Raw genomic sequence first — 17185 nt, 5'->3', positions numbered from 1 at the left:
CACAGCCCCTCGTCCTAATTTGACAGGTGTGCGGGTCAGCAGATCGACTACATCCAACACTTAACAGCTCCAACCGCATAAATAAATGGCCTAGTAACGGACCTGAGTGCCCATCTGAATGCGGGCACGCTCACCGTAGTCTGATTATATTTACTTGAATGTCAGAAGCAGCGATTTCAATATGCTGTCTATTATTCCAAGTTCTTATCGAAATCGCTATTGTGCGATTTCTGCATTCCCATAGACTTACATTGGAGCGCCTGCGTGCAACACCTGACAGCTCCAGTTGCATTACCAAATGGCCAATTCACATCCACAGCGCCCGTCTTAATAGGGCCCTGCAGTTAAAGCATACTACAAACCTGTTTTGCCTATGCAGGGAAAGCTGCAGGTTGACTTGAATCCCTTCCTCATTTTTACATTATTGCGCTGAGGTCTTCAGCCACTAGAACGAATAAAATACCCAGTACTTCCACATATGAAGGAATTTACTCCCCCCACACATGTGACAACGCTAGCGCTTGGTGATTAGTCTAGCAATGTCATATGGGGGTAGGGAGAAGTCCTCAACCATGTGTAAGCTCTAACTACAGTGACTTGGAGCTTACACAAGGTTGCCTCGCTTCCAGGGGCTGGATGGAGGAATGGGGGAGCCAAAGATGGGAAGTATTACCAGGAGAAGGAGCCAAGGAAAAGAAGGATACCAACTCTGAACCCGAGGTACACATAAATTTTCCCCAGCAGTTTCCATTACATAAGAAAGCAGTGATACCTCCTTGGTTTGTCTAATTGCACAGCATTCCGATTGTATAAATTGTGAGTACTACACCTGTACTTTATACTACTAATACCATTACAGGTACTTACATAACGCCGTCAAGTCCCTGTCCTCATGGAGCTCCCCGAAGTCGCCAAAAGTTGTACAGAAACTATTTTTGGGAATCGGTGCGACACAGCAAAGATTCAGTCGAGGCCACTGCTGGCAATAGCCGCCGATTTGGCATGCGATTTGACATGTCAACTCACTGCAATGTGAACCAGGGCTAAGGGTCCATGCACACTAGCTTAAAAAAAAAAAAAAAAAAAAAAGGCCAGTGCTGTTTTCAGCGGTTTTTGTACTAGGGTTCAGCGTTTTTTTTTTCTGCCAGAAAACCGCTCTCAAAAAACACAAAACAGAAGGCTTTTTTTCCTGCCTCTAAACGTCCCAATGTGCATGGATACATAGGATAACATTGAGCTGCTTCTACAGGCAAAAACACAAAACTCCTGGAGAAGCAGAGTATTTTAAGCCAGTGTGCATGGAGCCCTTTTCACACCTGGGCATTCGAGATTATAGGCAGAATCGCTGCGATTCTGCCCCATCCTCAAAACGCTCTGCAAATCTGACAAATCACATCATGCTTGTTCAGGTGCCATTCATTTTCACGCGAGTCTGATTCTGCTGCGGTAAGTCACGCTGCAATTGTGGCAAACCGCATCATGCAAAGCTGCTGCTCCTTTTTGAGCAATAAGCTTTGCATAATGCGGTTTGCTGCGATTTATCGTGCGACAACTGTACCAGAATCGCACCAGCGTTTAGGGGTCATTGCAAATTAAGGACACCTGAACAAGCGTGGTGCGACTTGTCAGTTTTGCAGAGCATTTTGGGATCGCTGGCAGAATCGGGACGATTCTCTCTGCAAACGCAAAACGCCCGGGTGTGAAAAGGGCCTTGACATTCATTTGTTTAAGAAAAGTTTTAATTCCTGCTCCTTCCAATTATGCCGTCAGTGGGATCGAAAACGAATGTTGATTTGAACCCAATATTGTATAGAAAGTTGATTAAACGTTCTTGAAACAAAAAAACTTGAAATAAAATTCTAGTAGTGTATGGGTGGCTTAAAGCAGAAATATTTTGCAATACTTACCTCTGCTTCAGGAGTCCTCTCCAGCTTCTTCCATTTTGATTGGCTGGTGCAGGATGACGCCCCCTTCTGCACATGCACAGGAATGCAGTCATATCGGCACTGTGCCAAAACGTAAATTGAACTGCGCATGTGCAGCTCAGTATACATTCTACAAGAAACTGAGAGCAGGTAAGTTTATTTTATTGCACAAGAGACTTTGCATGTCTCTCCTGCAATAAAGAGCCTGCGTGCTCACAGTTTTTACTTTAGACTTCAGTTTCACTTTAACAACTGACCAATAAACATTCTTCAGGGTCTACTCTGTTGGTGCTTACTTCTGGAACAAAACTTGTTGCAAAAAAAAAAAAAAATGTAAGAAATTAACTTTTAAAAGACGCTGCCGAACCTTGCTGGGAAGAAGACTCCCACGTGCATGCGGCTCCGGACACTCACAGGGGCGGAGCCACGAACCCGGAAGAAACACTGAGGGCAAAGTGTCAGCTCCCTCGGCGTGGACCAGGCTGCGATACGGGGACCTCTTTCTAAGGTAAGTATTTCAGAATGCGCTAGTATGCAGTGCATACCAGCTCATTATGCCTTTGCAAGGTTTTTTTTTTTTCTTTTTTGACATATGCGGGTATACAACCGCTTTAAATACCTTAGAATCATAGTAGAGACCTTCTTAAAAAGAGAAGCATGGGAATACAAAAAAAATAAACCTACATACTCCCCTTCCTGGTGTGATGCTGCAGCTTTCCCCTGCTGGCTCTTAGCACGAGAACTGAGCAATCACATGACCAATGATCGCTCAGTTCTCAGCCTTTCCAGAGCAGAGAGCATCAACTGTGGGGTTTATTTACTAAAACTGGCGAGTGCAGCTGTGCATTAAAACCAATCAGTTTTCAGGTTTTAGCCCACACTGAAGGCAGGTTGAGGGGAAGGGGACAGGATGGCACGCTTAGCAGATCAGCTGTTATTAACAATCAGCATACCATCCCATTACCAGCCGGTTTCCACCATTCGTTTTTTGCTTGATGTAGAATGGCGCACTGAAGTGCCTGGATATTGTGAGTACCCTGTGTGGGACCTGTTTATTTTTTGGTTCAATAAATTGCATAAGCATATTACACTATGAGATCCTTTTCTTATTGATTTACTGAGGCACATTGGCGATTGATCCAGGATCCGGGACGCACTGTTGAACCCTGTAGTGGTTCCAAAGCATGTATTGACCAAGCTTAACAACAAGGTCACACACCTTAAGGTGAGCCTTCATTACATGGGGGGGGGGGGCCCTAAGTGAGAACACAGCGTCTGATTGTCGCATCACTTTCACAGCATACTGAATCGCATGGAGTGTGGAGCACCTGTAAATTGGATCAATTTGAACTTTGCACAGTGCACTTAAGCACTTTTTTTATAAATCCAGTATTTGGATCTATTTAGATTTCCACGGACTTATTTGCTTTAATATTTTTTATCACTATATAAATGCACATTGTCACTTTATTATTTGGCTATTAAGCACGTGTCTTTGTATATATTTTTCATCATATATTTTATACATTATTATTACCACGGTGTAGAGGATATATTTTTTCCAGTTCAGAGGCTTTTTGCTTATACCTTTGATAGCGCAGTGTTTTTAATGCGATTTTAGGTTTGAAATCGTGTGAGTTCAGCTAAACTTGCACGATTTCAAACCTGCATTTAAGTGCGAGTTCGGGGGCAATTCGAAAGACATCTGTGCGGGTTCATGCACAGATGTCTCCTGAAATCGCCCCCGAAGTCACCAAAAGTAGTGCAGGAACTACTTTTGGAAATCGGTTTGGCGTCGCACCGATTGGGACAGTGCCGTTGCTGGTAATAGGCTGCGATTTGACATGTCAAATCGCTCCGATTTGAACGGGGGCTTATTGTCAAAGCTTAATTGAAAAAGCTGAAATTAGAAGCCGATCACCACCAATCAGCCGATCAAACCAGTCACCGTTCTCTGCTCTGTTCTTCCAGAGCTCTCTGGAGCGCCAGGCTGTGGAGAGGGCAGGAGCAGCTGGCTCAGGCTCTTAGCAATGCGCTGAGAGGCTGAGCCAGCTGCTGGTCAGTGATCTGGGTGGGTCCTGACAGTATAGTCGGGATCCTTCCAGAACCTGCAGCAGCTCTGATGTCAGCCGACAGCATGCTTTTAGCTCGGTGTTGGCTGATTCCGGGTTACAGGAGAGCACAAGTGAGGGCACTTCTGTGACCCACAAGAGCAGCATGACCAAAACAGCTTTGACCAGACTTTTCTTTTAATACAGTAGGTATTCCCATGTCATCACTTTCATTACAATCCAAAAAACAAGGGGTTTATTCCTTATCTTATGACAGGGGGCAGAACTGCTCTTTTACATCTCATAGATTGCAGAATATTAAAGAGCTGCTTATCCATAACTCCAACTATATATATATTATATATCCATATGGATCTCAAGACATATACTACATGTTAATGACAAGAAAACAAGACCACGATGCCCACCTGTATCATTTGCCCTGTTATTTTAGCATGCTTACCAGCTTTCAACTGCATAGTATTCCTTTGCAACAATAAATAGGGAACCAGAGGTACCCATCTCAGAGTTAAATCATTCCACTGAACACCACAAGCACCATATCAGCAAACAAAAGAAACCGAATTGTATACATAAGCAGGTGATCAAAAGTATAAACTAAATACATCTGTCATAACAAGCAAACGTCATATCTTTACTATCACAATAGTCCATGCTGCCCTTTCACAACATAAACTACAACTACTTAGAACCGAATCATATATTTATACTTATTCATTCATTTTAGGATAGTTTATTATAAATCAGTTCAAACTTCAAGAACGATGAGCCAAGTGCAGCAACCAATAGCAACAGAGATCTTACACTGATCTGCAGTAGACTCAACTCTGATTGGTCGCTGTGGTTCATGCACATCATTTCATATTTAGCACTTCCAGTGCATTTTACACTTATACACTCATTTATACCAGATACCATTCAACATGTTTTTTAAAATGCAGTATGAAAACATATGCAAGAAAAATAAATGTATTTTGGATGACCCTAGTTTACACAATTGTGGTGCATTCACGTGTTTTAAAAAGTACAGCATGCTGCTTTTTTCGCAGGTAAGTACAAGAATGCACTACAAAGGTGTATAAATACAATCCAGTAAGGGTTCGTTTAAACCACAGTATCAGTATTCAGTTCCGCATGTGCATTAACATGCATTTATGGTGCATTTTTGTTGCGTTTGTGGTGAATGTTTAGGCTTTATGATTTTTTTTTTTACCTAGTTGCATTTACATGCATTTGAGGTGTGTTCATGTGTGTATACATACAAAAAAAAAAAAAAACACGCAGTATGCTGTGCTTTTTTTTTTTTCTTTTTAAAGCACGTGAAATGTTCCACAATGGTGTAAAATAGACTCCCTGGAATACATTCATTTTTCTTGCATGTGCGTTTGCACTGCATCATCATAATGAATGTGTTTTTAAATTGGTTGTAAAGGATGAAGGTTGTTATATGCATGAAGGTAAAAAACCTTCTGTGTGCTGCTCCCTCCACAGTACTCACCTGAGCCACCTCTCGATCCAGCAAAGTGCATGAAAGCCTCAGCTGTCCCATGTCACTCTCTCCTAATTGGTGGAGACACAGCACCGGGAGCCACTGGCTCCCACTGGTGTCAACCACAGCCAGTAAGCCACTGCGGAGAGAGCAGGACTGAGCCACGGCTCTATGTGACTTATGGACGCATAGAGTGGGGCTCGGGAGCAAGCATGCACCAGTGCCCCCATAGCAAGTGGCTTGCTATTGGCAGCACTGGTCAAGGGGGAGGACCTGAGAAGAGGAGGATTGAGACTGCACTGTGCAAAACTATTAGACCACTTTCACACTGAGGCGCTTTTCAGGCATTTTAGCGCTAAAAATAGTGCCTGTAAAGCGCCTCTCAAGTCACCCCAGTGTGAAAGCCTGAGGGACGGGAAAAAAAGTCCTGCAAGTAGCATCTTTGGGGTGGTGCGGGAACGGTGTACACACCACTCCTAAACCGCCCCTGCCATTGAAATCAATGGGCAGCACTTCGGCAGCGGCGCTTAGCGGGCTCTTTTAACCCTTTTTCGGACGCTAGCAGGGGTTCAAAGTGCCCCGCTAGTAAGACGGTAAAGCACCGCTAAAACTAGCGGCGCTTTACTGTCAACGCGGCCAGCACCCCAGTGTAAAAGTAGCCTTACACAGAGCAGGTAAGTATAACATGTTTGGTTTAAAAAAAAAATAAAAAAATAATAACCTAACCTTTAGTGCCGGTTCACACAGAGGCAACACGACTTGCAGATCGACTCACTGAGGCGACCTGCACACGACTTCAGCGGCGACATGCAAAACGACTTCTGTATAGAAGTCAATGCAAGTCGCCTGAAGTTGCCCCAAAAATACTACAGGAACCTTTTTCTAAGTGGGAGCGACTTGCGTCGCTCCTATTAGAACGGTTCCGTAGTACAGAACGGGACGCGACTTGTCAGGCGGCTAAGTCACCTGACAAGTCGCCCCTGTGTGAACCGGGGCTTAATATCACTTTATACACGGTATGAACACATATGCTAGAAAAATAAATGCATTTTAAATGAGTTTAGGTTACACCACTGAGGCGCTTTCATGTGCGTTTATAAAAAGGACAGTGTGCTTTTTTTTTTTTTGCATGTAAATGTACATGAATACATGTAAATGCAACAAAAATCAAATCATGCACCAAAAATAAAAACGCACACAAAAAATGCACTCTAGATTGTCAGCTGTAATGAGCAGAGCCCTCTCATTCCTCCTGCATTGTATTGTAACTGTACTGTCTGCCCTAACGCAAGGTGTGGAGCAAACTGCTGGCGCTATATAAATCCTGAATAATAATAATAATAATAATGTGTATAATCGGGACTGCACATTAGAGATTGTGGTGTAGACGAGCCCTTAGGATTCATTCATTTTATATTCTAGGGAAGAAGATGCTGGCAGACAATGAAATAAGTGAAAATCAGGAGTGCCAGGTGGTGTCACACAACAGTCACCGGTGTCACATGGGAATGACTGACAGCTCAATGGACTAGGAATTTTCTGTACTTCCTCACACAGCTGGTAATTTACGACTAGCGTGTGTTTGCTGACAGCTATACAAATAGAAAACGTTTACACGGCGGTCACTGACCATTTCTTAGTGCATTCCACCATCAGCTCCTGGTAAGATGCCACAAACTGGAACTTGGAGGCATGTTTGCCCACACGCTGAAGCCTCTTCCATACTGAAGCCATGATCCAAGATCAGACCAGAGCGGCCGGGGGGGGGGGGGGGTGAAGGGGAGGGAAAGACGTCTTTTCTGTATTATTCCGAGCAGCCTTACAAGGTGGCGTGCGTAGCAGGGCAGAGGGTGCCAAACGCAGGCTGTTGTCCAGACGCACTCATCAGAGACACCGGCGGCTGATCCCACTTCACAAGGCAGACATCCAGCTTAGGAGACTGCTGCATGGCTGAGGGAGAGGAAGTCCCCGGTGCATGGAAAGTCAGCTCTCCTCCCAGGACAAATGACGTGGAATCCGTGGAGCTAGACTGGTACAGACAAAGGAGGAAGCAGGAGAGAGAAAGCTGTTAATATTTGACATCACGAAGCAACGTCTAAGCAGAGCTGTCAGTGATCCCATTTACAAGAAAGGTCTACGGAGGAGGGGTGATCAGCACACCTACATACAACACACACGGGTCATGTACATGGGTAAAAGGTGACAGTCCCACCCCCAATGACAGATCAGGGAAAGTCTCCAACACTGGGAAGCAAATCCTCCAACCTGTCATTTGTATTGTAGCTCATCAGCCCATAATTATACCTCGGCCAGGCATCTGACACAGGGGTGGCAGGACAGGGAGGAGGAGGAGAACGTGCCGCCTAGGCTGCCACCCAAAACATTGGCCATGTCTATGATTCACAAGTCCCCTTACTCACTGCCCCTCCCCCTGTCACTACAAGCTGTCATCATCCGCTCACCGTTAACCCATGTATCGCCATGCAGGGATCCCCAACCTCTGACAGATCCCCCACCACCTGCAATATGACAGGGGCACAAAATAAACTTTAATCACTGTGACAGATTTCAATGCTTGCTATGCATACATTAAAAAAAATAAACACAGATCCATGTGTAATGCTGCGAGTGTCCTGATACACGGGGGGGCTCCATCGCAGGCCGCTCAGCACCACCTGGGGTCCTGAGCCACTGGTTAGAGATCACTGCAACATGGGGCCCCTGAGCCACTGGTTAGAGATCACTGCAACATGGAGACACTGGTAGGAGATCACTGCAGCATGGGGCCCCTGAGCCACTGGTTGGAGATCACTGCAACACGGGGCCCCTGAGCCACTGGTTGGAGATCACTGCAACACGGGGCCCCTGAGCCACTGGTTGGAGATCACTGCAACACGGGGCCCCTGAGCCACTGGTTGGAGATCACTGCAACACGGGGCCCCTGAGCCACTGGTTGGAGATCACTGCAACACGGGGCCCCTGAGCCACTGGTTGGAGATCACTGCAACACGGGGCCCCTGAGCCACTGGTTGGAGATCACTGCAACACGGGGCCCCTGAGCCACTGGTTGGAGATCACTGCAACACGGGGTCCATGAGCCACTGGTTGGAGATCACTGCAACACGGGGTCCATGAGCCACTGGTTGGAGATCACTGCAACATGGGGCCCCTGAGCCATTGGTTGGAGATCACTGCAATATGGGGACACTGGTAGGAGATCACTGCAGCATGGGGCCCCTGAGCCACTGGTTGGAGATCACTGCAACACGGGGTCCATGAGCCACTGGTTGGAGATCACTGCAACCCGGGGTCCATGAGCCACTGGTTAAAGATCACTGCAACATGTGGCCCCTGAGCCACTACAGCATGGGGCCCCTGAGCCACTGGTTGGTGATCACTGCAACATGTGGCCACTAAGCCACTGGTTGGAAATCACTGCAACATGGGGCCACTAGTTACAGATCACTGCAACATGTGGCCCCTGAGCCACTACAACATGGGGCCCCTGAGCCACTGGTTGGAGATCACTGCAACATGGGGCCCCTGAGTCACTGGTTGGAGATCACTGCAACATGGGGCCCCTGAGCCACTGGTTGGAGATCACTGCAACATGGGGCCCCTGAGCCACTGGTTGGAGATCACTGCAACATGGGGCCCCTGAGCCACTGGTTGGGGACCCCTGCAGTGAAGGGAAGCTCCATCCAGAAGGTAGAAGAATTCCTCCATAGATGAGAGGGGGGAATCATACACTGACAGCCAGGGGACAGGACAAGGATTGGGAAGGATCAGGACAACACACAGAGATCCCCTCCAGCTTACCTCCTCCTGACCACACTGGGCATTGGATCCCTGAGCCCTGGATATTAGTGTGGATCCCCCATGCCCGGGATCAGCAGTCCTCAGCTCCCAGGATCCCCCTCTATTCCAGGCCAAGGAGATTTAGTATGCAGACAGATAGGTGCAGCCTCCCCCCTCCCCGGCCCTGGACTCCAGTACAATCCTCGGTGATAGAACCCTCCCTGCTAGCCAGAGCCCGCTCCACCGCCACAGCCACCGCTGCTAATCTCTACATTGGGCATCCAGCAGCATGGATACCGCACTCCTATTGGAGAGCTGGCCTGCCACTCAGCAGACGGACGAATGAGCGTCCAGGTTTAAAGGGGCGGGGCTAGCCGGTGCTTTAAATGGGCTCAGCTTCGGCGCTGCCCGAACAGTCAGCGAAGTGGCCGCCTTCTCGGGGAGAGAAGGTGATTGGCTGCTGGACAAGGTGACAAGGCGATGTTTATGGTATGGAGGCTGCCGATTGGACGCCGGAGCTGTCAGTTTCCTTGTCATGTACGGCTCTGAGAGTGGGCTGTACCCCGGCCGGCCTGATAGCTGTGCAGGTCTCTGCTGTGAGCCGCCTGGTTACCTGGATGACAGTAACCAGCCATGAGGCTGGTGACTTCCCTCTGCTCTGCTGGGACTTGTAGCACTGTGGACATCTAAGTTCTGGGTCTGCTGGAACTTGTAGTACTGTGGATATCTAGGTCTGCTGGAACTTGTAGTACTGTGGATATCTAGGTCTGATGGAACTTGTAGTACTGTGGATATCTAGGTCTGATGGAACTTGTAGTACTGTGGATATCTAGGTCTGATGGAACTTGTAGTACTGTGGATATCTAGGCTCTAGGTCTGATGGAACTTGTAGTGCTGGGGACATCTAGGTTCTGAGTCTGCTGGAACTTGTAGTGTTTGGGACATCTAGGTTCTGAGTCTGCTGGAACTTGTAGTGCTGGGGACATCTAGGTTCTGAGTCTGCTGGAACTTGTAGTGCTGGGGACATCTAGGTTCTGAGTCTGCTGGAACTTGTAGTACTGTGGACACCTAGGTTCTGAGTCTGCTGGAACTTGTAGTGCTGTGGACATCTAGGTTCTGGGTCTGCTGGAACTTGTAGTGCTGGGGACATCTAGGTTCTGGGTCTGCTGGAACTTGTAGTGCTGGGGACATCTAGGTTCTGGGTCTGCTGGAACTTGTAGTGCTGGGGACATCTAGGTTCTGAGTCTGCTGGAACTTGTAGTGCTGGGGACATCTAGGTTCTGAGTCTGCTGGAACTTGTAGTGCTGGGGACATCTAGGTTCTGAGTCTGCTGGAACTTGTAGTGCTGGGGACATCTAGGTTCTGAGTCTGCTGGAACTTGTAGTGCTGGGGACATCTAGGTTCTGAGTCTGCTGGAACTTGTAGTGCTGGGGACATCTAGGTTCTGAGTCTGCTGGAACTTGTAGTGCTGGGGACATCTAGGTTCTGAGTCTGCTGGAACTTGTAGTGCTGGGGACATCTAGGTTCTGAGTCTGCTGGAACTTGTAGTGCTGGGGACATCTAGGTTCTGAGTCTGCTGGAACTTGTAGTGCTGGGGACATCTAGGTTCTGAGTCTGCTGGAACTTGTAGTGCTGGGGACATCTAGGTTCTGAGTCTGCTGGAACTTGTAGTGCTGGGGACATCTAGGTTCTGGGTCTGCTGGAACTTGTAGTGCTGGGGACATCCTAGGTTCTGGGTCTGCTGGAACTTGTAGTGCTGGGGACATCTAGGTTCTGGGTCTGCTGGAACTTGTAGTGTTGGGGACATCTAGGTTCTGGGTCTGCTGGAACTTGTAGTGTTGGGGACATCTAGGTTCTGGGTCTGCTGGAACTTGTAGTGCTGGGGACATTTAGGTGGTGGGACTTGTAGTGCTGGGGACATTTAGGTTCTGGGTCTGCTGGGCCTTGTAGTGCTGTGGAGATTACATTTTCTGGGTCTGCTGGACCTTGTAGTGCTTCGGACATTTAGGTTCTGCTTACCAAGCCCATTAGAAGAGGAGAACTTCCAGGTGTCTGACCATGGGCTGGGCTCCCTTCACACCATTCTCCTGGATTTGCTTTATTTAGGGTACATGCACACCAGATGGACTGGGGAGTATTTGTGAACACTTTCCCAACACACGCAATCAGAAAAGAATGAATACAGATCACACCAGCGTGTTGTGTTGCTTGTGCTGAAAAGAAAAAAAAATTACAGCTACATAGTTACATAGTAGGTGAGGTCGAAAAAAGACACAAGTCCATCAAGTACAACCCATGTGTGTGATTATATGTCAGTATTACATTGTATATCCCTGTATGTTGCGGTCGCTGGCACTGCTTTTTTTTTTTTTTTTTTTTTTTTTTTTTTTCATACATGTAATGCACTCCTACTCAAAAGACTGCTTTTAAATAAAGTTGTAAGGGTAGATGGGTGGTCGTAATGTCCTCCATGTTTCCCTCCTCGTTGGGTGCCAAGCAAGGATCACATGACAGGCCTACCCCAGGGTTGGTTCTTCTGGCTACACTAGGCACCTTGTACTTTACTACACGTGAGGTACCTTTTACTCTTGTGCCGTTTTCATCAAGGCTCAGGCTACTATGGGGGAATTCCCTTAGAGATGAACATATACCGTGTACACTGACCTGCAACTGTTCTACAGTTAACTCTCGGTTCCCCATGACCACGTACACCTTTTCTGTAATCTGCATTTAGGAAGGACACACTGAGCCAATGTCCACATCCACCTGTCCAGTGTTTTCCACTACTATTCCCCAGTAGCAATGTGGGCCCACCGTGCTCTCTGCGTGGGCTCCACAGGTGCACTTAATTCTTGAACCTCTGTAAAGGATGGGAAACTTCGGCGCCATAAATCTGCTCCCGAAACTATGATAGAAAGACCACTGTCAGAAGGAGTGCCAAAAACATCTCCTTTGCTGCTACAGGCCACTCCACCAATAGGCTGCTTCTTACACTTCTGTTACCCTAGATAACCACTTCTGTCTTCACACTACTCCACCCCACACAAATACCTATATGTCACAAAGTGTTAAGACCCACTCAGTGAACTATATATGCCGGTTACTTGCAATACACCTTTTTGGTAACCTCAGACCAGGCAAAGGACAAAGTTTCAATATTTTACTTAGGAAAAGTGCAAAAATTTACATTCCCATGTCCAAAAAGGGTTTTGCTATGTCCTTACTCCTAACTACAGGCTTGTGCTGGCCCTGTAAAGGTGAAGTCCAAGCAACTACAGTCTTTCAGAGGCACACTCCAGTGTTGGTGTCTTCAGGGCGAACCCCAGGTTCAGATGGTTTACATCCCAATGGTGATAGATGGCCTCCTTCTGTTCCTCACAGGTATCATTCTCCATCTCTCTCCCTTATGGATGCTCGATCTTTCTCTTCTGAAAACATTAAACTTCTATAAGGGACTCTCATTAGGGGGAAGCCCCGAACTCTCAGTACTGGACCACGGTCTGTCCTTCTTGTATATCACAGGACCAGTGGCCTGGACCTAGAGGAGAACCCGCCAAAAGACCAAAGAACTGGGAAAGGCATTAACTCTTACCCTTCCAGCCGGGACAGCACCTATCAAGCTTTTTTTAACCCACTTACAAAGTATATTACCTGGAAAAAAAGCAACATGTGTAAAACACACACCGGTGCATTACAAAATCACAAAGCGCATGCATTGTGGTATAAAAGGCAAACAAACTGAACTGAAGGCAAAACTTATAGTTCTTTTTGATAGAGTAAGGCTGGATTCACACCTATGAATTTTTTGTGCTTTTTGCATCTTGCAGATTTGCTCTATAGAACATGTTCCATAGGAAACCATGTTAAATGGGCTGTAGTGCAAATCTGCAAAATGCAAAAAGCACTAAAACTGCATAGGTGTGAATCCAGCCTAAGGGAGGGTTATAGCCCAGGTCAGGCCTTTTTTGCCCTCTGTCTCTCATTGGGGAGATTTCCCTTCACTTCCCGTCCCATAGTCGTGAGAGGAAATCCCCGATTGTCTCCAGAACTAATGTCCCCAGCAAAAGATTTCCCCTCTAGCCCCATTCCATTGACCACTCTTCAAAAAAAATTTGGGTTCTACCTTCAGAGATGGTCACAGGACAAACAGCGAGGGTTAATCCTCTATTCGGCTAGGTTTAGATGTGAGGCAGCCCTTGGCGCCTTTACGAGCAGTGATCTGCAGTGGATTGCTTTTGCAGGAAGGCAATGAGGAAGCAATATGTCGCCTCCTCACCACCTGTTTTAAACCTTTAAATGCCACACCACCATCTGGCAATTGTGCGCATTACATGTGATTGCAGCATGGCCCCATTCGCTTGAATGCAACAGGGGGTATAAATTTTGCTGCAGCGTATGTACAACCTTATACTGGTGACTTTGCCATTTAAGGAGGGCAGGAAAATCACAGCTCGCCATTTTAGGTGTGGTTCTCACCTACAGATGTGACCAAGTGCATTTCCTCACATTCTGGTGTGTAGGGCAGCCTATTCATTTCAATGGTCTGCCCTACAGTGCCCTGAAAAAGTATTCATACCCTTTGAAATTTTCCACATTTTCTCATGTTACAACCAAAAATGTAAGTGTATTTTATTGGGATTTTATGTGATAGACCAACACAAAGTGGCGCATGATTGTGAAGTGGAAGGAAAATGATAAATGGTTTTCAAATTTTTTTTACAAATAAATATCTGAAACGTGTGGCATGCATTTGTATTCAGACCCCTTTAGTCTGATACTCCTAACTAAAATCTAGTGGAACCAATCGCCTTCAGAAGTCACCTAATTAGTAAATAGAGTCCTCCTGTGTGTAATTTAATCCCAGTATAAATACAGCTGTTCTGGGAATCCCTCAGAGGTTTGTTAGTGAACAAACTGCATCATGAAGGCCAAGGAACACACAAGACAGTCTAAAACCAAGAAATCTTGCGAGCTACCCAAAATCTGTAAATATGTAACGCCTCCTATCAGGACAGCTGCTAGCACTGATCACGTCCCATACAACCGTGCAAATGCAATATTTATAGAGGAAATGCTGAGCTATCTGGATGTTAGCATGAGTGTCTTGATGCAATGACACTAAATAAAAAATGTGTTGACGTGCAAACAAAGTTTTTTTCACTATAGAGCGTATGATCACAGCATCACAAACCTTATAATCCACATATGTGTTGAAATGTATAAAGTGCCTCCGTGCTGGTAAAATAAATATATAAAGTATTTTCGTGCAAACTCCAAAAAGTTCATATAAAATAAAATCAAAAACTTTATGTATATCAAATATAGTAATTCAAATACATGCAAAAAAATATTTAAAGTGATCCAGTGATCAAAAGTGCTAAGTGCACACACAATAAGTGTCAATTTCATATAAATAGTAACATCAATAAATATTGCAGTCCATTCCAAAATTAATCACAGCTTGTATTGGTGATAAAACTCGTGTTCTTGTGTTCACTCAGGTGCTCCCCCTTATGTGTGTACAGTCACCTTAGAGCGTGTGACCTCACAATTAAGTTCAGTCAGAATACGCTTGTGAACCACCCCTGGGTTCAGTGTCAGTAATGGAGTCCTGGGCTGCTCAGTTCTGCTGCTTCCAGGGATGAATCGTATCTTCCTCAGGGGGATTGTGAAAAAAAAAAATAATACACCGGACAGGTCAGTGATAAAGTTGGGGAGGCGTTTAAAGCAGGGTTAGGTTATAAAAAAAATCCCAAGCTTTGAACATTTCACGGAGTACTATTCAATCCATCATCTGAAAATGGAAAGAGTATGGCACAATTACAAACCCACCAAGATATGGCCGTCCACCTAAACTGACAGGCCGGGCAAGGAGAACATTATTCAGAGAAGCAGCCAAGAGGCCCATGATAACTCTGGAGGAGCTGCAGAGATCCACAGCTCAGGTCAGAGAATCTGTCCACAGGACAACTACCGTGTTTCCCGAAAATAAGCACGGGTCTTATATTAATTTTGGCAACAAAAGACACAGTAGGGCTTATTTTCAGGGTAGGTCTTACCACGTAATGTGCTGTCTTCTCTCCCTCCCTGCCTGTCAGGCATCACCAGTGGAACCGAGTAAAAGTGCTTGTAAAATGCTAAAATCCACGATATTACAGTATCATATAATGTAAACTATGTATGTTTCTGTAATATAATTGTGTAAAATACCTTCTTATAGCACCGTTTGATGCTTCCGTGATCCGCTGGAGCTCGCTTTCCTGCTCCAAGCACTGCAGATGGGGGGCCTGAGATCCCTCGCTGGCAGCTCAGAGAGGAGGAGGGGAGCAGCCCTATTGTTAGCGGCGCTTTACCGTCGGTATTCCCCCCGCTAGTGGCCGAGAAAGGGTTAAAAACCACCGCAAAGCGCCTCTGCAGAGGCGCTTTGCCGGCAGTATAGCCACGCTATCCCATTGATTTCAATGAGCAGGAGTGGTGAATACACCGCTCCTTCCCCGCTCCAAAGATGCTGCTGGCAGGCCTTTTTTTCCCGTCCTGCCAGCGCACCGCTCTAGTGTGAAAGCCCTCGGGGCTTTCACACTGGATACAAAGCAGCGGCACTTTCGGGTCAGTTTGCAGGCGCTATTATTAGCGCAATAGCGCCTGCAAACCGCCCCAGTGTGAAAGGGGCCTTACAGAAACATACACAGTTTACATTATAAAATAATGTAATAGAGTAGATTCTAGCATTTTACAAGCGCTTTCAACTAGGGCTTATTTTTGGGGTAGGGCTTTTATTACAGCCCTTCCCTGAAAATCACAGTACGTCTTTTTTTCAGGGTAGGTCTTATTTTTGGGGAAACACGATATTATTCGTGCACTCCACACATCTGGCTTTTATGAAAGATTGGCAAGAAGAAAGCCATTGTTGAAAGAAAGCCATAAGAAGTCCTGTTTGCAGTTTGTGAGAAGCCATGTGAGGGACACAACAAACATGTGGAAGAAGATGCTCTGGTCAGAGACCAGAAATTTTACTTTTTGGGCTAAAAGCAAAACGCTATGTGTGGCAGAAAACTAATACTGCACCCTAAACACATCATCCCCACCCTGAAACATGGTGGTGGCAGATGTTGTGGGGATGCTTTTCTTCAGCAGGGACAGGGAAGCTGGTCAGAGTTGATGGGAAGATGGATGAAGCCAAATACAGGGCAATCCTAGAAGAAAACCTATTAGAGTCTGCAAAAGACTTGACTGGGGCCGAGGTTCACCTTCCAGGAGAGCAATGACCCTAAACATACAGCTAGAGCTACAATGGAATGGTTTAGATCAAAGCATATTCATGTGTTAGAATGGCCCAGTCAAAGTCCAGACCTAAATCCAATTGAGAATCTGTGGCAAGACCTGAAAATTGCTGTTCACAGACACTCTCCATCCAATCTGACAGAGCTTGAGCTATTTTGCAAAGAAGAATGGGCACTCTTTTTAGATGTGCAAAGCTGGTAGAGACATCCCCAAAAGGACTTGCAGTTGTAACTGCAGTGAAAGGTGGTTCTACAAAGTATTGACTCAGGGGGCTGAATACAAATGCACGTCACACTTTTCACATACAGTCAGGTCCATAAAAATTGGGACATTGACACAATTCTAATCTTTTTGGCTCTATACACCAGCACAATGGATTTTAAATGAAACAAACAAGATGTGCTTTAACTGCAGACTTTCAGCTTTAATTTGAGGGTATTTACATCCAAATCAGGTGAACGGTGTAGGAATTACAACAGTTTGTATATGTGCCTCCCACTTTTTAAGGGACCAAAAGTAAGGGGACAATTGGCTGCTCAGCTGTTCCATGGCCAGGTGTGTGTTATTCCCTCATTATCCCATTTACAAGTGTAGCGCTTACCCCCGAAGGAGCGGCTTAG

General features: G+C 46.1%; 1 protein-coding gene across 6 annotated transcripts in view; it reads right to left on the bottom strand.

The window, feature by feature from the left end:
- Positions 1 to 9583, bottom strand: part of EHBP1 (EH domain binding protein 1) — a 733557-nt gene extending 723974 nt beyond the window's left edge. For 3 of the 6 annotated variants that reach the window (XM_073628177.1, XM_073628181.1, XM_073628179.1), the window contains exons 1-2: positions 9306 to 9581; positions 7117 to 7515 (exon numbers count right to left, since the gene is read on the bottom strand). In XM_073628177.1, the coding sequence (XP_073484278.1) occupies positions 7117 to 7220 (104 nt within the window). In that variant the 5' untranslated portion in view covers positions 7221 to 7515; positions 9306 to 9581. Of the gene's footprint in view, positions 1 to 7116; positions 7516 to 9305 lie in introns of all 6 variants that reach the window. The other 3 variants (XM_073628180.1, XM_073628182.1, XR_012243991.1) reach the window with 2 other exon arrangements.
- Positions 9584 to 17185: the final 7602 nt, after the last annotated feature.

The sequence above is a fragment of the Aquarana catesbeiana genome, linkage group LG04 (assembly GCF_042186555.1).
Source record: "Aquarana catesbeiana isolate 2022-GZ linkage group LG04, ASM4218655v1, whole genome shotgun sequence".
Taxonomy (NCBI): domain Eukaryota; kingdom Metazoa; phylum Chordata; class Amphibia; order Anura; family Ranidae; genus Aquarana; species Aquarana catesbeiana.
Note: the sequence above shows the minus strand (reverse complement) of the source record. Positions and strands in the feature narration are given on the sequence as shown.